Here is a 21,932-nt window from a genome sequence, read left to right as displayed (position 1 = left end):
TATGTTGAACCTTGAATTCTACACCGCAGTAGCAGCTAAGATAGCAAACTAGGTTTAATTCTAATGATATAATTTACTCCTACTTTGACCCTGATGATGTCTGAAATTTCCGCTTTCTTTAGCGCCAAATTAGGTTGTATAATAATAGGATCTTAAAAAGCAAAGTAGATTCAGTTGCGAATCTCTATTGCAACTTTAGCTCCTACATAGAATATATGTATTTTATAGAAATATTTAAAAAATTTAATAAATAACGAAACAGAAACGTCAAATAGCAAACAAAATATATATTTTATTTGTTGCATATATTTCACACATCATCAGGGTCAAAGTAGGAGTAAATTATATCATTAGAATTAAACCTACTTTGCTATCTTAGCTCCTACTGCGGTGTAGAATTCAAGGTTCAACATAAAGTTAAAATTTCGACTCGGAAATGGGTGTCAATATCGTGAAAATAGGTTTCACCTGGGTTGTAAATTATCTAAGTAGGCTCAAACTATTTTTAAGAGCGTCAAAATAGCGTCAAAATAGCGTCAAAATTTTGACAAAGTGGAGTTAAAGATTCAAAGGAGAAGTTAATGAGTATCATTATCGTCAAAGTAGGTTTTAGCTAAGCTATAAACCGTTTAAGTAGGCGCAAACTATCCTTAAGAGCGTCAAAGTAACATCAAAATTTCGACTCGAGAAGTACACCAATCTTTAAACGGCTGTGAGCATTATGAGAGAATATAAATTTGGATAAGATCTAGTCACGAAGATAATCCTTTTTTTGCACAACTAACATATAAATTAAAAGCCAGACCACTTCAAATAAATTGAACATTATTTTGCAAAAGAAGTATACAACGAGTAAGAAATGTACGAGGGAGATTTTGTTGGGTAACAGTTGAGGAGATAAAGTGTAGAATCCGTCGAGAGAGCGACAATTCAAAGTTGCACACGCTCGTAGACTATTGATTATCGCGTATGATACTCTCGAGAGGCCGGCCTCCCGTTTTTCCTCAAGATCGCGTCTTCTCGTCTCTTTGAAGTCACTTGCGTAAGTTCTCCTTTTGGTATAAAAGTCAATGGTGATAATTGCGACCGGCCTTCGCCGCGAGAAGCTCTAATTGCACCGCACGTGACAGACGTTATATAGTTTTGAATGCCGTCGTCCTCCCGGAGAGGGGGAGAGGGAGGGAGGGAGGGAGAGAGAGAGAGAGAGAGAGCTATTTACTTTTAACTTTGAAAGAGATCCTAACAATTAATATCAGTTACGACAATTGGCTGATTAAACACATGTATCGCTATTGTTCTGTCAACCTATTTCGCGCGCACGCTTTGGACCGCGCAGACTATATCTACCGTCTTTAGTGACTGTTAGGTGACTGTATGCTACTGTCTGCATATTCGGTCTCTACTAGCCGCATTCGGCTGTCTCCGCCGGCGCATAGACTGTCTGCACTGTCTGTCTGTAACCACTGTGTCTGCGGCCAACTGTCCGTATCTACTATACGCGCCCGTTGCATTCGCGTCTCGCGCTCGCGACGGGGCTGCGCTCCACCGATGATGATCTATGGCGATATATTTCTGCTATGTTCCGTAGCGAAGTGATCTATTGTCGACGAGCCGTATCGTCTGTTGGCGTATTCATGAGAGCGCGTACCAGCGACGCTGGCTACAGAAGCGAAGCGGGCGAAAAAACGTTCGGGCGAGGCGGGACTGAAAGTCCACCAACGACAAGTTTTTATAACGAGTGTCGTGCACTTGGATCCACGCGCCTAACGTAACGCGATTAAAAGTTCCTAGACCGCCACGGTATTAAGAATTGCAAAGCGACGGTTTCAGCGCCTCCCGTTTTTATCGTGAATTTCAATTTCCAGCCGAACTGCGTCCATCGCGTTATGCAAATCTCATTAATGAGAGCCGGGCGCAAAATTCGGTCACGTAATACATCAGAATTCAGTGGTCGCGGTTTTGCTGGGCGAACTCACCCGAGGACATTTACGAGGCACTAAAAGATGAAAGCATCCCATGCAGGCTGGAGCTTTTCATCCCCAAATAGATTAAGGAGTTTATTCTCTTAAATGCTGAGAATTCACAAAATACTTAAAGTTTAACGCAACATTTATCGCAGTTCACATTCGTAGTTAAAGTAACCACCGTCTAAATTACCAAGGTGCAACACGAGTCTCTATATTTTCATTTATTATAAATTTTTAAGGACTTGGTTGCAAAATCCAAGTGTCTTTGATACTTCTCCAAGAGAGTCACCAGATATGGTGTGCTGAACAAATATAACGTCCGTGTAGTGAAAGGCGTCAAATTTCAAGTACCACGAGAAGTGTAGCCTAGCTGTACTTCCAGGTATTGCGTCCGCGCGAGCGATGCATTAGTATTCGCATGTGTACGCCTACACACCCAAAGGCGGTGTTTCACGCCTCTTGCCGCACGAGGTTTCCAGAGCCAATGGCTTCTGGATTCGTTCTTGGTTCCTGCCGGGTCTTAAATGCGCGCTCGCGCTCATCTCATACGCGGAGTGCGTCTCGGAACGACAGAACGTTACAGGGCCATAATCAGATGATATCATGGAAACGGGAAACCGGAAGAGCTGCTGCTGGGCGTTCCGTATCCTTCTCTCTTCTTATCCTTTTAGGAAATCCAACTTATTCGCCGTTTTACGAGACGATAAAACCAAACATGTCAGTCGGCCAGAACGAGAGAACGTCCGAGGGAACGCGCGCGGAATTTCCACCCCGCGTCTCGCCGCGAGCGCGATCCTCAATTCAGACTGACCGCGCACAGAAATAAAATACTCGTAAAAAACAGAATAACCGAAAAAACGATAAAAAAAGCCGCAAACAAAACACCCCAAGCGGTCTCACACCCTTCGATCTTTCCTCGTGGTTCTTCATATCCCCACGCGGTTCTCCTCCGTGCATCTCGCGAGACAACACTATCAATAATACAGAAAAGCGTGGGAAACGATTTGGAAATCAGACCGGGCTATTTGCGGATCTCTCGCGTCGCTAAATAATGCAGCTGGGGAGGAGCGGAGCAAGCGAGCGGACGAGGAATTTGGCCGGAGAGAACTCGGCCCTACCCGAAGGTTGAAACGTCTCCGCCATCGATCAATCGCGCGTCCAGCGCGCAATATTGTACATATATCACACATCCTCGCGGATGGTCGACCCCTATGCAAAAATAATCGTCCGGTCTGTCGCGTCGTCTGCGCTGAACGCGGTTATCGAGACAAGCATTTGGGTTTAATTTAACTTGACCCGGCTACCGCCGGCGCGGCGCTTCGTTTTTCTGCCAGCGCAGGACAGGCGGAAAATCAGGAGGAAGAGGCAAATCACTATCGGGCAACTACCGGCGCGTCAATAAAGGACGCGGAAGAAGAGTTTCCCGCCCCTCCTCCCCCGCATTCCTCCGACCGTCGTTTGCCGGCAGCGGGACGCGCAAATTGGATCGGCATCGAAACGTCGTTATCGGCTGCCGCCTTTCCTGTTTCTTTCTGCGGCTCGTCAAACTCGATGGAGCTTCCCGCGGCGACCAGAGGGGAGGGAGACAATCAGAGAAAGGGAGAATTTATGCGGACGCGGAAACCGGCCATTGCCATGCGCGCGTCTTATTCTCGGTGGCAGAGAGAATCCGACAACTTTTTCGTCGGACCGATCAAAGGAGGGTATGACTTTTAGGATTTGGGGATCGCTAGGTGAACGCAAATTTCCTATTTTTTCCTTCGTATTTTTTCCCGTAGAATTAAAAAATCGACCTTAAAATTATGCCAAGTAAAGGGAAAAATAGTTATAGACATTTAAACGTTGATTTTCCCTGAAAATCATGCATTTTCCAACACTGCCATCTTAAATACCTTTGACCTTTTTAGGTCACGTTACACACACATAGGAGACTTATTTTCTCAAAACTTGATAATGATATGAGAATATACTCTAAGCAGCAGAGAAAAAGCAGCAGTCAATTAAAAAAATATTAACTATCAAAATAGTACAAAAATGATTTTGTAATCCAGCTTTTTCAGTATTATACAGGGCATTAATAAACGAAAGCATATAAGGAGCCTCTTCTCGAGTATATAGTAGCTTTCGCCGCTCAAATCGCTCCGCTTAAGACAGAGCTCGGAATTAGTTGCCCATTTCGGTCGATTGACTGTTTTTTCTCTGCTGTTTAGAGTATATTCACATATCATTATCAAATTTTGAGAAAATAAGTCTCTTATGACGTGAGATTTAGCATCTCTAAAAAGGTCAAAGGTATTTAAGATGGCAGTGTTGGAAAATGCATGATTTTCAAAGAAAATCAACGTTTAAATGTCTATAACTATTTTTCCCTTTACTTGGCTTAATTTTAAGGTCGATTTTTTAATTCTACGGGAAAAAATAGGAAATTTGCGTTCACCTAGCGGTCCCCAAATCGCCTAAAAGTCATACTCTCCTTTCGCGACTTAAATTGGCGATGGTGTTGCGACGGTTACGATTTTTTTGTGCAAACCGAGAGACAAAGCTGGCAGAGAAGAACGAACGCATAAATAAAAGATTGTCTGAGATGAAAGAGATCCATAGCGATGCTGAACGACGCAGAGCTCCTTGAAGAAGTATAAGAGTCTTAAACACCGACTCGTTGAATACGTAAAGTTTAATACGGTTCCTGAGGACTCTCTCGTTACTTCGCGTCCCCGTTCGCCCTCGTTCGATGAAACGATCGCGCCCGAACGCATTGAATTTTATGTTTACCCAATACCTTGACTTTTTTGTCGACCTCCGGCCGTTCGAGCAGACCGGTTGTCTGTTGAGCGACATGAAGCGGCGGTGGAGGCGCCTCGGGGTCGAAGTTCACGTGCTGCCCGGCGCTTCTGAGGAAGCCGCCGACGGTGATTCGGCCCCTCCCTGTGTCGGCCGCCATTCTCAGAGGGAAGTTCGTGCCACCTGCGCCTGGACTGTCGTCCTCTTCACCGACGACGCCTTCACCAGGGGTTGTGCCGCCCCTGGCGAATTGCTCCTCATCTTCGTACGCGCTTTCTGTAACATACAAATGGTGCTCATTATGATCTATTGCGCGATGAAAAGACCAACGAGTGTAAAGCACGAGGTCTTACAATCAGCATGAGATCTTTACTGATTGTGCAGAAGAGCTTGGAAGATGATTAAATCGCCAAAGGTACGGTGAATAAGTGTAATTTAAGACCCAAAGAGTATTTACATGCAAAAAAATGACCTGGTACTACCAGGTAAATCTCAATCGAACTTAATCAAAAGGCTGCTCGTTTTGCTGTCACTGTTAAAAGTTGGCTATTGCAGGCAAAATGCATTCGCTGTGAGATAAAAATTTATTGGCTGAAATTAAAAACGCACATTTGTTCGAATAGCCAGGAAAATGATAGCTATTCGTAAATGTCTTTCCTGTGAATCTGGAGCATTCGGCTCTGTAAGGAATTAACTTTACAGAGCTCGCCCCACCGCATCGTGCGCATTGACACACCGATATTTTTTCATTAATATTATTAATCTCAGTAATTACCGTGACAGAGTCTACACAAAATGATAGATGGTATTTCTATTCAATCTAACAAGTTCTGAAGTCCGTTCAAGAACAGTAGAAATAATTGATTCTGCCAACTTCTGCCTACTCCAGTGGCCAAATCCAGCCACGGTTTGCCTGTTCGTTTTAGAGAATAGCGTTATATAATAATGATCATCTGTGTGATTGTGTCACGACACTTAACGACACATTTAACGAGACACTTAACGTAACAAGTTGACGCTATTATTGCCAAGGAAAACTTTAATTTTATAAAATCATATTCTTTTCGCGTCTCTTCCCTCGGCGATGAACAACTGAATGCGTCATGCGGAATACGTGTGCTCGCAAAAGAGAGGGCCATCGGCGGAATAGCGAGACGAGGCAAGACTATATGTCCCCGATGAACTATTCGAGAAAATGATGGATCGGATGATACACTCACTTTTATTGGTCGTGAACGAACGCACACGCACGCGGGAACAACTCGCTAGCTTTTTTTTTTACGACGCGGAGCCCGTCGTGTAATTCTCTCGAGAGAACGAGTCGCGAGAGCGATGCGCGCAATAACGTGCCGAACACCGCCGGCATTTTACGTCATCGGGCTCAAAGCGGAAAGTTTAATGGTGAAAGTCAATAAGTGATTATTAACACGTCGGAGACGAGCAACGCCCCTCCAGTCGAGACAATGGACTTGGAAAGTGTGTTAGCGAGCCGGGATTGTACCGGAGACTGCAAAATGAGGTCTACGCGCTATCATCGCGTTATCATCACTCGCACCGTCGTCTACAAGCGTCTACGAGCTCCTCTCCCTTTGCGTCAATTATCAACTATATAAATTTTAGTTGCCGGAGGTGAGTCTCGCGGAGGACGAACGAACGAATGGGCGCTCATAAAACGCTCGCAATCGTTCGCAATCGCTCGCAAGCGCTTGCAAACGCTCGTGAGCAACATCCCTCGCTGCAAGAGAAAGGTCCTGAGGATAGAATAAATACTCTTGAGAGTATCAGGGATCGCGACGACGCCGAAATAAGCGCGTTCGTACACTGTAAAAAATCTTGCGTACAATTGTTACCATTTTTTTCAAGTATATCAATTATATTAACCCATTAAGGCCCAAAAGAAAACCGCTAAGGATAGGCTTTCAAAAACCATCTAAATTAGAGCAAAACGTCGAAATTTGTTAAAAAGTGAAAAAAAAATTTGTGTTGGATTTCAAAATTCAAGATGGCGGACCAATATAATGGCCCGGAAATTTGGAATTTTGACCTATTTGAGTGAAAATCCGTATAGGGGGGTTTTGGGTTCGCTGAGTATGAATATGCACTTATTTTTTTCAAAATTTTTCAAAACATACTTTCATTGAAATAAATCAAAATTAAAAAATTTTGGCTGCCATATTGATTTTTAAAGTCGAAAAACCATTTTTCTTCTACAGTCTGCTAAAGTATGATGTTTTGCCCCAAAACAAACACCTTCGAAAGGTAATTTATAATTTGGTTGGATTTTTCGTCAAATAACAAAACCATGTCAAATTTTCACATTTTTGGGCAGCCATATTGGATCCGCTATTACGAATTTTGAAAAAATAAGAGCATATTCATACTCAGCGAACCCAAAACCCCCTATACGGATTTTCACTCAAATAGGTCAAAATTTTCGAGCCGGCATATTGGTCCGCCATCTTGAATTTTGAAATCCAACACAAATTTTTTTTTCACTTTTTAACAAATTTCGACGTTTTGCCCTAATTTAGATGATTTTTGAAAGCCTATCCTTAGCAGTTTTCTCTTGGGCCTTAATGGGTTAATTAAGTAGTAATTAAGAATTTAGATAAAATTACAGACACTTCTCTTAAAAATAACACAATAGAAAAGAAATGATAAATAAAGCATTTTTATCAGTGTGAAAATAACATTTTTACACTTGACATTTTAAATATGCCAATCTTATATAAAATTTGCTTTAATATAATGTTTCTGTTGATTTTTTGATATAATATTTGTTTTGTTTTTTTACATACCCATCTTATATTAATATAAAAATTTAGATCGACATATGACTTCCTGCTATATGTGAAATATGTAAATTTAACACAAAATTTTTTTACTATGAAAAACACCCGCCATGTGGGCGTTTTTGCGAAAATCAATTTCATTAATAAGTGGAAATACCCACGATATCATCAGAGCTCTCGGGGCGTTCACGAAAACGGTTTTATTTCGTCGAGTTCGTCCTGCCGGCGCATTGATCGGATCCGCGGCAAAACAATCTCGGGACTCGCAGTCGCGCTCTCGCCGCCGCATTCGTAAAAAATCATTCGCGTTATTTATCGACGCTAAAATTGCATGACGGCTCACTCGAAGTAAAACCGAGCGGACAACTATACATCGACGCGTCACCGGACGCTGCCGACGAATATAAACGTGGCGTATCCTCGCGATTAATGAGCGACGCGTCGAGTGGGCGAGGGAGAAAAGAGTGCGCCTTTATTGCCGCTCAATTCGCGAAAGCAGAATAATTGTGCGTCCCATAATTCGTGATCGTAATACGAGTCATCTCCATTTCTTTGGACGCTATTAATCTCGATTGCAAACAAGCTTTATGGGGACAACAAACTACCACCATTACCCTATCCCCCTTCCTTCTGCCGCTCAATACCGCGCCATCGTGACGCTATTCGCAAAATGAAATTGCTAAGGACGGACAATTTGCATAAAGCCACGGTGGTATATCGTGCGCTCCGTATAGCGCAATAATAAATTCATACCGCTGTCCGATATTGGAACCAGCAGATTGAATCGACAAGCTTTATGCTAACATTAAAGAAATTTCAAAATGAGATGATAACGCGTAGTAATCGTTTATCTGTGCGATGTGCAAAACACTGGATGAATTACAAATTACATATTACACAGTTGAATTGCGGAACTTTGAACGAGCGAGTGTGTTAATCGGACGAAACGACAATGAAAAATGCTGCATTAATTAAATAATAACGCGATGATTCTTCAGCTCTATTTATATAGGTATCACATAGTCGCGCGAAATTATTCAATTTATCGTGATCACGGGATAAATGGATTTGAAATGGATGTAAACTGCGAGTCGACGCGATATCAGCAAAATTGCAATTTGTACCGGCGAACAAACTGCATTAATAACGCTAATGGCATCCGAGGGGCGGCACGCGTCCACGACAATACAGTCGCGCGGTGTATAACTCAGATAATTATTCGAAATTATAATACACGAGTAAGGGTCGAGCAACGTCGAAGGGTGGAATGTTCGCGCGACGCGAACTTGCAACGGCTGGGATACCGATAGAGGTTGCGCTTAAAGCGCGCTCAGTGACCCGGCATCCCTCTCGTTGCACCACCAATCAGTTTATCCGACGATTCCGATGTGTCGCTGCACATAGTTGAACAATCGTTTAAGGAACTCAGTCCTACTGAGGTACGTAGCATCAAATCACCCGGAAAAGTTTTAATGCCGAACCAAGCTACGCGTGACTGCAGGACGTGAATTATTGCACCGAGAGAAAGAAATAGTTGAGCCAACTAAAATTAGAGTTATGTCTGGGCCCCAACTGTATTTCTCGTATAAAATATGGTATTGCAGAAAATAGCAACTTGCAACTAAATTTTATTTTTTGAGCGTTAGAATATTTTTCTTTCAGTTCTAGAAAGCTTCTACAGCTTATATAAGAAGATTTCATTAAAAGAATAAAATTATACTTCTCTTTTTGAGTGCTAATTATTAATAATCTTAATTATTAATAAGATCCTGACTGCCGCGCTGCACTGAGAAAAATTATCCGATAAAAAGTTAACACACAAATATTTCCGATCAAAATTACGATCAATTTTTATAACCGATTAAATTTAATCGGATACTTTCGATCATAATGGCATTTTATTAGATAAACCGATGAAAAAATTATGAACCGATATTTCTCATCGGATGTTTCCTGATCGGATACAAAAATTCATTTGTTAATTTTTTATCGTTTAATTTCGCTCCGCGTGCGTTACATGTCAATATTATCTTATACAAATCAGATAACTGATTGGGATCAGTTTGATAAGGATCATGGGATAAATTTCCAATCGAGAAATGTTTGTTCCCCGAATAGGTTATCGTCGACGTGTGTCGAGGCGCTCTCTCGGTCGCGTCGTCGGGGCTGATAATCGCGCGTTAAAAATGAACGAGGCGAGGTGTTAATTTATTTACGAGAGCCATGTTTCGATGAGGTTCTAATTGAATTAAGTGTCCGGCGCATCGCGAGTCCGCGGAGACTGCAAAATTGCGGGAGCTGGCTGCCGAGCCGAGAGCGTTCGTCATACTTTCTTGCTATAAATAATTCACGATACGCGCCGGCCGAGCTCATAATGGGTATGAACACCCCGACAAAGTAGCGCCCCTCTCGCGGGGCTAAGCCCGTTGCATTGTTGTTCGTCGCGAAGACTGCTCTCCCCCGTTTGTAAATTGTTGAGGAGACTTCGCGGAAGCGACTCGTTTGACGCTCCTCGTCGCCGCTGCCGCCGCCGAATGAGAACGTGGGTGTACACCCACCGAGATAAACAGGGTGTCCCGGAGGGTATCCAACCAATATTCCGAGAGTGTGTTTAGGAATGTTTTCTCCCGTACGCTCTTATACTTCATGATGCCGGGAGAGCACGTAAAAATTGAATTGCAAAGCATAAAGCTACAACGTAGCCGTGAGAGCCGTCGTACATCCCCATGTAATGTCTCCCGTCGGGCTTTACAAGAGTATAATTTATGTGATAAAACTGCTCGCGCAACTTATCCTGGTTCATTCTTCTATTTCAATCGCCGTTCTCACGGTACACTGCACACTGCGCGATGACGTATCGTCTAACGTGCAACTGCCGCGGCGTATGTGTTCAGGCGCGCAAGATATTCTTCTTCTTTATGGGGAGAAATAAAACATTTAATGTCGCAGGGCAGGTTCAACTCTTAACGTTTAGTTTTTTATGCTTGCCCGCCGGCTTCAAAGGTTTATTACGGGACGGAGTTATTTGGTCGATAAATTATACGCGCCGCGGCGCGGAATAGAACGCCGAGCTTAAGCTTCGCGGTTCATTGACAAGTTCGTAATGGAATTACTCGACCGAGTTTCAAAATCTGTCGCTTAATCTCAGACGGAGGCTGCGCCTGAACCTGCGAGATACGATAAATGTGCGAGATACGATAAATGCGCTCACGGTAGATTACACGATGCGCCGAGCTGTGTGTAGTTCGATGGGGAGCTTCCGGATACTAAATGCAATCGTGCAGACGGAACTCCTGAATAAACTCATGTTTTATTCCTAAAGTTGCATTATTTTCCTAACCTTATCCGACAGATTCGTTGCAGTCGACTGTTATCGACACCGAGCCTACCGAGTCGTAATAATCCCTAATGACAAAATTCGCGAGTGATTATATAGGTAAGGTAAACCACGCAATTATTGACATTCCCATTGGCGCTCTAGAAAACCCTGATTTTTCTCGTGATCAATAAAGATTGTTTTAATTGCATAAACACCTAAGAATAAAAAATAATTTCACTCTTAACGAAACTCTCTCATATTAGATTTGGTTTCCAGGTTTGAGCCGCGTGAGTTCATCTTTGTTTGATTCCGTTTTCTGTAAAAACTTTCTGTTCAGAATAAAACAAAGATGAATCCACGCGGCTCAAACCCGGAAACCAAATCTAATATGCATGGACACCGCGAAAGCCTAAAAAGTCGAAACTCTCTTATGTTATGGTTTCAAGAAAATTCTTCTAAGACTTTCAAAAAAATATTCTAACAGCCCAAAAAAGAGTTTAGTTGCAAGTGCTATTTCCATATTTTAAGCGAATAAATTTTTATCGACAGAATGTTTCTCTTCTGATGGAAAGGAATAATATTGTGCTTAGAATATTTCTCTTTTGGTTTTAGGAGAATCCTCTTGAGGTCATAAGGTAAGAGAGGATCCCCAAGTCGAAATTTTGCTCCTACAGTCAACTTCAATATTCCATTTGACATCTACTGCGCTACTCCGCAGCTTACACGAACCTCTTGTGATACTATTTAACCCACTAATGTCGCCGGGAGATCCTCTTTCGAACCCACAAGTGACGTGCGGTTTCTGTTGTTTAGAAGCGCTAAGTAGAGCTCCAGTTTCCACGTGCATTAAACATACACCGATTCTTCAGAATACACACATATTGGAGAGTTCAGGTCGAAAGTAGGGCTTGGGTTCGACTTGGGTTTGAGTGAGATTCGACTTGGCTAAGAGTGAGATTATATTTCTTTCAGCAAAGTTCCCTTTGGGAATCATACAGTGCAGACGAAAAGTTTAACTGCAGTTTTGATTGCAAGAAGAAACAGGTTTTTCCAGAGTGCTAAGAGAAGTGTCAATAATCGCACGACTCACCTTATCGAGACGTTTCGCACTCGATGCGCAAATCCGAGATACGACTCTGAGGCTGGAGTATCGATTCGGGCAACTTCGCGGGGAAATTGACGCGCCGGGATTACGGGAAAATTTCTTGATCAATGGATTATCCGTCCGCCGGCGGACGGACGCACCGTTTAAACCGCACGGTTCACCGGCGGAGTTGATAATAGAATTACTCGAGAGCCGAGAGTTTCGAAATCTGCCACTTAATCGACGATCAGGAACAAGTACGGAATTGCGGAGCAGCCTATGCGGTGATGTCGACCTCTCGTATGCTGCTGCACCTGTTGCACGCCATCTCATACCTGTCCGGTAAATAATTTTGCAACCGATCGCGCCGCCTACACGGGAGCGCGTGCGTGCGCCATGTTGTTGTTTATTGAGAGAACGGCTCGTGCCATGTGCTCTTCTCACTGCTCACATCAACCCGAGTGTTCGTCCAAAGTTATTAAATTCCCGAGGCGCTCCGGAACGCGCTCCAGACAGAGCGCGATCAACTCCTGCCTACTGATAAAAATAACACGTACAGGATGTTGCTGATCGATGGTGCGCCAGGAGTGTACCCGCGTCTAGATATATGGCCGAGAAATTACGGGCACGAGCCATAAAACAAAATAGATTACATAAGCCGTAAGCTCTCGCGCAAGAAAAATGTATACACTTTGCGTTCGGGCCGCGCGCAGACCATTAATGAGCTGCGGTATACAGCTCGCTCATGGGATGGGTGCTCCGCACGCGAGGGAGTCGCCGGCACTGAGCGGTCGTTATGCGTCGGAATGATAAGAAAATGTTGTTAATTACGGCGCCAATGGTCGGCCGGTTTTTGCACCGTCAACGTCGGCGCGTTGATTTAGGAATCGCGTTACTGGGAAAGGCGAAGCGGCGTTCGTTCCGGAATTTCGTGTGCCTCGATGCACCGACCGTTATTCACTGCCTCTCTCCTCCTACTTTCTCTCTCTCTCTCTCTCTCTCTCTCTCTGTCTCTCCGCCGTGTTCCATTTACCTCTGACTGCAAGGAGAACTACGGAATTCTCGTTTCTCCGTACGTGAGTTCGATTTTATAGGATGGACTCTCGGAAACGCCGTTAATGAGACTTCAAAGGGGAATCCGGCGGGAGAAACGAAACAGCGAGATTTATTGAAGGCGGGTTTCGTTTTTTCTCTTTTTCTTCCTTTCCGGCCACGACTGTTTACGGTCGAGTATTCGTGCAGTCCTGTGCTCGCGCAGTCCGGCGAGCGGCCTGCGAAACTTTAAACCGATAAAACGGGAAGAAGGCGGAAAGCGTCGTTATTACTTTAGCGCGAGCAACGTAGCAGAGCGGCCAACTACTTTCGAATAATGTAAGCCGGCTAGAGTCTTTCTGTCTCGTGCCGACTACGTGGCCGCGTTTATTTGCGCAAGTTTATTGTGATGCAGTGAGCTGCCACGCTCGAATTAAATTTCGCTACCATGCAAACTGCGGCAACGGTCTGTAAAAACTTTGACGATTTAATAACGGGCACAAGAGGTGTCTGTGTGTGCGTATGTATGCTCGGGGTCATAGTTCACTGCACTAGTAGAAAGAATGGTTGATCCACCTAAAATTACAGTTATTTTTGTAACCAACCGTATCTTTTTATGGTTCTAACACAAAAATGCTAGATGTTAGTGGCAATGCATTGTAGTGGTAGTAATATGCATCAACAATATACTATAATAGAATTTAATAAAAAAGAACAATAGTTTCTTTGATCATGATTTATAACAATTGTTTCGTTCTGTGTTTGTAGCTACACATATACCGAGCACTTTTTTCTCAGGCTGCACCCGCTTGGAAAAATGTAGGAATGCCGAAATAAAGCTAGAACGGAGTTATTAATGGTGTAACAGTGATCGAACGGAAATGATTTGCTCGTGTCCGGTATTTATGACTCTGAATCGACCTGTAACCAACTTCTCTCATTTTTGCGAGGTAAGCACCGTGAGAAGACACGTACTCGCGAAAATAGAAATTGAAGCGAGAGTAGTCTCCTTGAGTTATTAAGGCTGTGAGAGGTATTATGATGAAAATGCACGCAATTAAATTTTCGCGGGACTAAATTCCACGCTACAAGAAACGAGACGCTATTTCTCAACAGGTACCGGACTCCTCGAGTTATTGTTCAAATCGCATTATATTCGTTTGTGCGTTCTGGTCGCCGCTTCCCCGCGAGCGTAGATTACGAAGTAATTACAACGGAAGTTGCAACGTAAACGAAACGGGAAGGGCGCATGTTGCAAAACTGTGCCGTGTGCATTCCTGCAGTCGCGGGGATCACATTTTCGAGAGCGAATTAGTTGCGCAACTCCCGAACAATTCGTTTATATATGCCTCGTAAATACGCGGGCGCGCGTATGCGCGAAAAACAGAAACAGAACACATGCAGCCTTCCAACCGTTTGTCGCTAACAGCCCTCGTTACGCGATTTCACAGTATTCACGTTTCTGAGCTGGCGATAACAACGACGGCTATACGTATCGCAAATGCGTCGCAGAGTCGACATTTTTTCCCCTCGCGCGAGTCTCGAAAGAAATCCAAGGACGCGCGCAATATCGCCGCGAGATCTGCGAGGTGGAGAAGACAAGAGGTGTGGGAAATAATACGAGTGGGAACGTGACGGGTGAGAATAAACATACGGCGGCTTGAACGTAAAAGACGTTCACGAGATGGCCTTTCCCGCGCGTAAAGGGAGATTTAACGGAAAGAGAGAAAAAAGGGAAGAGGAAATGGGGGAGAGAGAAGAATGAGGAGCTGTGTAACGTGACGACGGTGCCGACGCCGCCGACGTTGCGAGAGGTGCGAGCTCTCGAGGGCAGATTTAGGAGATACTCGGGGGAAAAATTCTTTGCGGCGCCGCGCGAATTTACGCGCGGGACACTTTATCAAGGTTACTGCGGCGTGTCATGCGGATGTACAGGATGCTTAAAAACAGGGTCGTGCCGTGGCTGGGTTACAGCATCGCGAGTCCTTAAAATTTTCAGCCGCCCGTGTCCCCACAAAGGTGTTATGTATCGCATTGTAATGCTCTCTTTTTCTCTCTCTTTTTCTCTTTCTCGCTCCCCTCTCTTCCTCTTGCCCTCTTCCCCCTCCCCACCCCCCCGTTGCGCCACGATCGCGCTTTATTTAGCACCGCCGTGTGACACGCTTTCAACGGAAATCCACAAAGATAGTCGTCGATATCGCGCGTCCTATCAGACTTCCGCGTCCGTCAGTCGATAGGTGTTCATTCAGAATTGAAATCCTGCCAGACCGCGAGCTTCAGCACGTTCCGTCGTTTCGCACAGCGTCCCCGATTCCGCCGGCGATTCATTCTCGTTTCGCGTAAGCTCCGCGCGCACGTTCCTTCTTCTCTCGAAAGTTGGCCCTCGTTAATCGTTAGACAAGCTTTTTTTATCGCGCACGGCGCAAGTTACTGCGCGGCAGGGCGCGTGGACGGTGGGCTCTTAAATCCAAGGAAGATGTTAAGTGAAACGCGGGGGAGTCTTTTTATCGCCGTGTGCCGTAATAAAGAATGGTAAGTTGGGGGAGGAAAAGCGCGTGTTTGATATACATGCCGGCGCGTTACACGCGCGTCAGTTCGTATCGCGCCTGCGCGATACGCGGCGATTAATCGACGCGTCATGTGTACGTCAAATTGCGGTCGCGATACCGCGCGAAAAATGCGAGACGAATTTGCGCGGATATTGCATTAAGGCCAAATCATACTAGCGATTGGCGATTGACGATTGACGATTGACAATTAAAGATTAGATTTTAACAAATCGACAAGCTTCAGCCTTGGCTCGCTTTGTTCCAATTGGTCGAGTTCCAATCTTCAATCGTCAATCATCTATCGCCAATCGTGTGTGTTTTGGCCTTTAGTGTGATTTGGCCTTTAGTCGCGGCGCGATGTAGACGCGAAACCGCGACCTACGCTACATTCGCTCGCATGCGGGCTGTATAATGATAAATCGCGGCGCATAAAACTTAGCGGACGATACTTTATGTAACCGCGCTGGATTTATCGAAGGCGTCGCCGTAGCGGGAATTTCAATGGGACGAGGAGGCCGAGTTCTCTCCCATGTGACTCATTTGTAAATCAAATGAAAAATCGATATTTACTCGACAATTCAGGCCGCGTCGAGCGGCGATTGATTTTGCGATACACACTGAGAGAGAAGAATGGTTAATCTGACTGATGTCATCTTTCGTCCCAGCCATATCTTTGGACTGCTCAAAAAAGTCGTTATCACTAAAGCCCAGTGCCCACGAATTCGAAGCTGTTTTTTTTGCGAGGAGCCACGCGTGTCGCTAAGTTCGTTTTGTAGTGAGAAATTTAACTTTCGGTGTGCTCCGTTGCGAACTTGATGGTTGATTTTTTCAGAATCGGTGTTATCTTCCAAACATATTGCTAGAATCCCAATACGATTCGTCCAATCAGATAGACCGAATGTCAACTGACGTCAGTCACATAATTACACATAATTACACTACAAAGATGACATCAGTCAGATTAATCATTCTTCTCTCTCAGTGTGTATCGCAAAATCAATCGCCGCTCGATGCGGCCTGAATTGTCGAATAAATATCGATTTTTCATTTGATTTACAAATGAGTCACATGGGAGAGAACTTAATACATTTCGTATTAAGATCCTTGAATCATTGGACCTAATATTATAGTAAAATTTAATAACAAAAAACGATTTTCTCAACCATAACTTATAGCAATTATTATTTATCTACATAATTATGGTTACAAATATCAGATATTTTTTTCAGTAAACGCAGAAGAGGTGAGATACGCCCCATATCTTGATATTGCATAAAACGCAAATCGCGTGTAACTTACGAAAAGACCAGTTCGCGAAAATATCTTGACTTTCCGAGCGACGCCAAGTCAACATTTCCCCGCGCTCTGTCTCCATCCAATACAAAATTAATTTATATTGAAATAGTTTCCCTGTTTATAGTTCCGGACGGACGGCGCGGCGTCTAATTGGGCGCACAAAGAGCGTTGTCGCTGCTTGCGCCATTTTAACGTCGCTGCAAACTCTATTAATCTCCGAGATTCGCGACGTTATTAAGTCCCGTCGCGAAATCCCCCTTTGCATTCGGCGCGGTCGAAGTGAAAATCCCGTAGAGCGCGCGCGCCTAATGCGACGGCACAAGCGAATATTTTAAGTGAATCGACGCAAGACAATCGTAAAGTATAGAGGATTGCGGATGTTCCGCGAACGAACTCGCGTCGGGCCGAGAATCTTTGGTGCTTCGCGCGAAATTTTCGATGCGCCATGATTTGTTATAATACGACGGCGCGCGAAGATCCGACAAAATTGCCAGCCGTAAAATGGATGTGGCCGCGCCATGCACGTTAGACGAACAGCAATTTGCTGTTGGCAACTTGACTGGATAACGACCCGCTCTCGCGCCATTCGTATGCGAGTAATCCCTTATCTCTTCCAGCTTTCCCACGGAAATTACACGAACGAGAGGACTCTATTCCGCAGGAAAAACCACCCAGCGGGCACCATTCATGCGGTAGTTAAACAAACGCTACAGAGGGAAAATTTAAATCGTGTCATTTTTTTCTGAGAAAAAGATGAGAAGAAAATTTCCCATCGGGATCGAACCAATTGAAGAACGTATGGAGTGTGTGAGAACCTTCGGTCACTAGTATTTTTCCTCTTTTTGCAAGACATTAGTTTTTTTCACTGGCCTACAAGTATTCGCAGACTTAACTTATAACTTAAATTTCGACTCGGGCAATCGCTACGCTGCACATATGCGAAAAGACTAGTTCACATAAGACGAAATTCTTCTAGACTTTGAGAATATTGTGCTTAGAATATTGCATTTACGTGAGTTCTCTTGAAGAGATATATGAGAGTAAAATCCTCTAAGATTCAAAGAATTCCGCTGAGAACAAGATCATATTTTTTTATGTGTGCAAATAGTATTTTGTGCAATCCCTGTCATTCAGAAGCGATAAGTAGAATTTCAGTTTCATATGTATTTAATACTGATCCTTTAAAGTATAAAGAGGTTAAGAAGTTCAAGCTATAAATAGCATTTCGAGAGAGAAAGAGAGATAGAGAGAAAGAGAAAAAAAGAGTGCTTAAAAGCTATCTCTCAGTACGAAAGTTTCCGCTACTTCACGCGCGATAAAGCTCGCATAATTAATGGCCTGAGTACTAGTTTCGAAAGGTACGTGTGTTGCATGGAAACGGGCGAATTTAATTTCAACGCTATATCGGTCAAATAAATGAACAAACGAACGGACTGTCCTCCTTATTTTTTTTCCCCCTACGACGACGACCCGATTGCTTCGTTGGCCGCGGTTGTCCGAGAAATAGGTCGCAAGAGAGCGCCGGAAGAGCAGCGCCGTTCCGGCAGATTCACGCTGGAACGACGCGGAATTCCGCCGCAACGAGTTCCGCCGAATTGCGGGATTTTTGTGCTCGCCGTCCGCGTTAGGCACGGCTGACATATCGCGTCGCGTGTCCGCGATACGCGAATGATAAAGCCTGACAGATTTTATTCGGTGCGCCTCGACTCTCCCATCTCGGTCCTCATCGGATGGATCGGACACCTCGATCGCGCGCGTCGAATAACTTCTGCCACGCCATGTTCGCGCGAAATAATTTTCACGCCACTTTGTCGACGTTGCATCTCGGCGCGATCGTTTATCTTGCGAATTGTTCGCGCGAGGAATGCGACGGGCACGATTACGTCTGGTTATCGTGAGAAACTTCGTAGAAATTTTGAGGAAGCCCAAGAATGCGCGAGCAAAGATTAGAGATAGAGAGGGAGGGTGGAAGCGACGGAAGCAGAGGAGGGAGAGAGAGAATGAGAGGGTGGGAAAAAAAGAGAGAGACAGTGAGAGAAATAGATAGATGCTTTATTTATTAAGTGCTCTGGGATATGGGATATGCTCTGGGAGGGTAGTTCCCTCAAGCATTAGACAGAGAGAGAGAGAGAGAGAGGAAAAGGGACTTTAAATACAAACCAAAGCATTGCTATTCTCATCCACGCTTTGTCGATGTTACATACCCGAGTGCGGAGACGTGATTGTTCCTTCTGCAAATTATTCGGGTGGAGAACGCCGCTGGCAAAACAGAGAGATTACGTTCAGTTATCGTTAGAGATAACTTCAGGGTAATTTCGGTCCACGTGGGACGAGCGAGGGTGAATTAATGAACGCGTTGGAGTCAAATGAAACGCGGCGAGTATGTATCATTTCTCTCATTAGCTCGTCCCTTCATCTGTTAGTTAACTGGTATACAGAATTTATGTTTACCTCCGAGACAGTACGTCAAACAGAGAGAAGGAAGGAAACGAAGGAGAGAAGAAGAGGGAGGGAGAGACTATGATAACGAGTTATAAACGAGACGCACAGCTACTGTTCGTGCGCGAGCACGGCATGATAATTTATCAAGTCATGACCATCTCTGTGAATTGCTTGAAGGAATAATAATGTACGGAATGCCACGGCGGACAGTATCTCGAAATGATTGCCATGGTGGCGGAGGCTGCCGACAGCGCCGTCGCCACAGAGCCGTCTCAGAACTTCTTTTCATATGACCAGATTCTTCGTAACCGTACAAGTGGAAAAATAAAAAAGTTATGAGAAATTCCGCGGGTGGTAATACGACCTGGCTCGCGTTTCTCTCTCTCTCTCTCTCTCTCTCTCTCTCTCTCTCTCTCTCTCTCTCTCTCTCTCTCTCTCTCTCACGCTCGCTCGCTCTCTCGGGAAACTTAATCTCGTCCCTCTCACCGATCGTCCGTCGACCGCGCTTCCGGCCACTTTCCTCCGCGTTTTCCACGAGTCGTTTAATGCCGAGCGCCGCTGCAACGTGCGGACGCAAAGTGCCGCTGTCGACGTGACGAGGGAGAGCGCATGGCTCTCTCGAAAATTATAACGCAGAGAAATGGGTTCAAATTATGAAGCCTCGGTCAATCCCGCTCGCGATAACGCTTATCGAGCTGAATATGGAGTATATTTTAGAATTTTCAATCTTAATCCAAATCCCTAGGCACACTGATGTGTCCATTTTCGACCCCACCCGATTTTGAATTTTGACTCACCTGCGAACTAGGAATGAAAACTTTCGCTTCACGCGCTAAGCAAAGTTATAATTGGGAGTATGAGGTTTAAGCACTGTTGAGCCACATTACTGTCGAGACATTTAAATCACTTGTATAACAAAAAGACGCAATTCCTATAGAATCTTTTTTGACCCCATTGTCCCCGATTAATATCAAAATAAAAATAATTTTCGTTATATTTCGAATCTTTACATTAAATGTAATATATAAAAAGTTTTTTTTATGTAAATAGCTTAATTATTGTTGGCTATATTATATATAATTGCGCATGTTACTTTATATTATTAATGCTAGCCCGAATAAGCACGCGATTTAAGTGCTTCGTTCGAAACGTATAACATTTCGCTTCGCTGCACACGATCGATAACAAGGACATCGTGAAGTATTAAAGATATATCAAGGAAATATATGGAGGTAAGTTCACTTAACTACGTTGGTTGCTATCGAAGAGAGAGAAAGAGAGAGAGAGAGAGAGAAAGAGGGGCGCTTTCTTTGAGCACGATTCCCTGGATCGTATTCATCGGTTTATCTATCTCCGTGCGGAAGAGGCTACAGAAAGAAATCTCAACATTCCGTTCATTTACAAGGAGACGCCCGAAGACGCTTTTTCCGATCCCGTCAGAGCCTTTGCCAGCCGCCGGAATAATCCTGTCTCCTTTGTAGGAGCGTGCTCCTTGAACTTCCACCAACGAACGAACATGACGACCGCGCTTTAATTTGCCCTCGTGTAAATTTGAACGACAAAGATAACTTAGCGCGTCGAATCTCGCCCGCGAAAAAATTCTCCGGACTGTCTGAGGCACGAGTGTATGAAGTTGGCACCCCACTTTTTGAAATTTATAATTTTGAAAGTTGTTCCAGATTGTTCTGACTTTGTACCACATTGTTCCAAAGTGATATTGCTTCATTCGAAACGGTTTTCGAATAAAACAAAAAAAATGATTTTTTGAGCTGGCACCCCACTTTTCGAAAATCGAACATTCTGATACCGCAATAGATTGTTCTAGTTGTTCCAAACATTGTTCCAAAAGCACAAATCAATAAGTTTAATTATAAGCCCGAAAAATTAAAAAAAAGTTTTTTGACAAACAGTCTATCGAACTAAGAGTAAATTTATACTATCTTTCTTGTTCCAATCGAAATCTTTTTGTTCTGAGTTGTTCTAGGCTTAAGAATTACAGTTCTAGAGTATGAGACTCATAAGATCATTTGTTCTCCGAAAATTCGTAAAAAAATCGATTTGACAGTACTCGACGTCAAGAGTAAACACATGCTTCCTTTCTTGTTCCAACCGAGATCTTTTTGTTCTGAGTTGTGCTAGGCTTAAGAATTATAGTTTTAGAGTATGAGACTCGTAGCGTCATCCGTTCTCCGAAAATTCGAAAAAAAATCGATTTGACAGCACCCGACGTCAAGAGAAAACACATGCTTCCTTTCTTGTTCCAACTGAGATCTTTTTGTTCTGAGTTATACTAGGCTTAAACGACGAAGCAATTTCACTTTATTTTGTCATGACATTTTGTAATTATTTCCGCCAATTTTCCTATAATAAAGATTAATTTTTGTAAGAAATCATCTTTTTCTTGAATTTTTGTCACCTCAGAAATATATTTCAATCATCCTTATTTTCAATCATCCAAATAATTATACTTTTTTAAATCAGTATATAGAACTTTTTTTTTTAAGAAAATAGTTTCATCTAAAAAAACCTGAAAATATTTTTGTTAATTTTAATATGTTGTTAAGTTATGAATTTTTTTTACGAAATTACATTTTTTGTCGATTTCGGCAAATTTAAATTGTTATTACAAAAAATTGTTAATAAATGACTAAAGTAACTATTGGAACATAG

The 21,932-nt window shown here is 43.6% G+C and overlaps 1 protein-coding gene across 10 annotated transcripts in view; it reads right to left on the bottom strand.

The window, feature by feature from the left end:
- Positions 1 to 21,932, bottom strand: part of LOC116840780 (transient receptor potential-gamma protein) — a 131,992-nt gene that overhangs the window by 34,403 nt on the left and 75,657 nt on the right. For all 10 annotated transcript variants that reach the window (XM_032807951.1, XM_032807955.1, XM_032807949.1 and 7 more), the window contains one exon: positions 4,747 to 5,024. In XM_032807951.1, the coding sequence (XP_032663842.1) occupies positions 4,747 to 5,024 (278 nt within the window). The remainder of the gene's footprint in view (positions 1 to 4,746; positions 5,025 to 21,932) is intronic.

The sequence above is a fragment of the Odontomachus brunneus genome, unplaced genomic scaffold (genome assembly GCF_010583005.1).
Source record: "Odontomachus brunneus isolate Ranch 3 - 2012 unplaced genomic scaffold, Obru_v1 Obru_scaffold_011, whole genome shotgun sequence".
NCBI classification, from domain to species: domain Eukaryota; kingdom Metazoa; phylum Arthropoda; class Insecta; order Hymenoptera; family Formicidae; genus Odontomachus; species Odontomachus brunneus.
The sequence above is the reverse complement of the archived record's forward strand: the minus strand, read 5'-3'. Positions and strand labels throughout refer to the sequence as shown.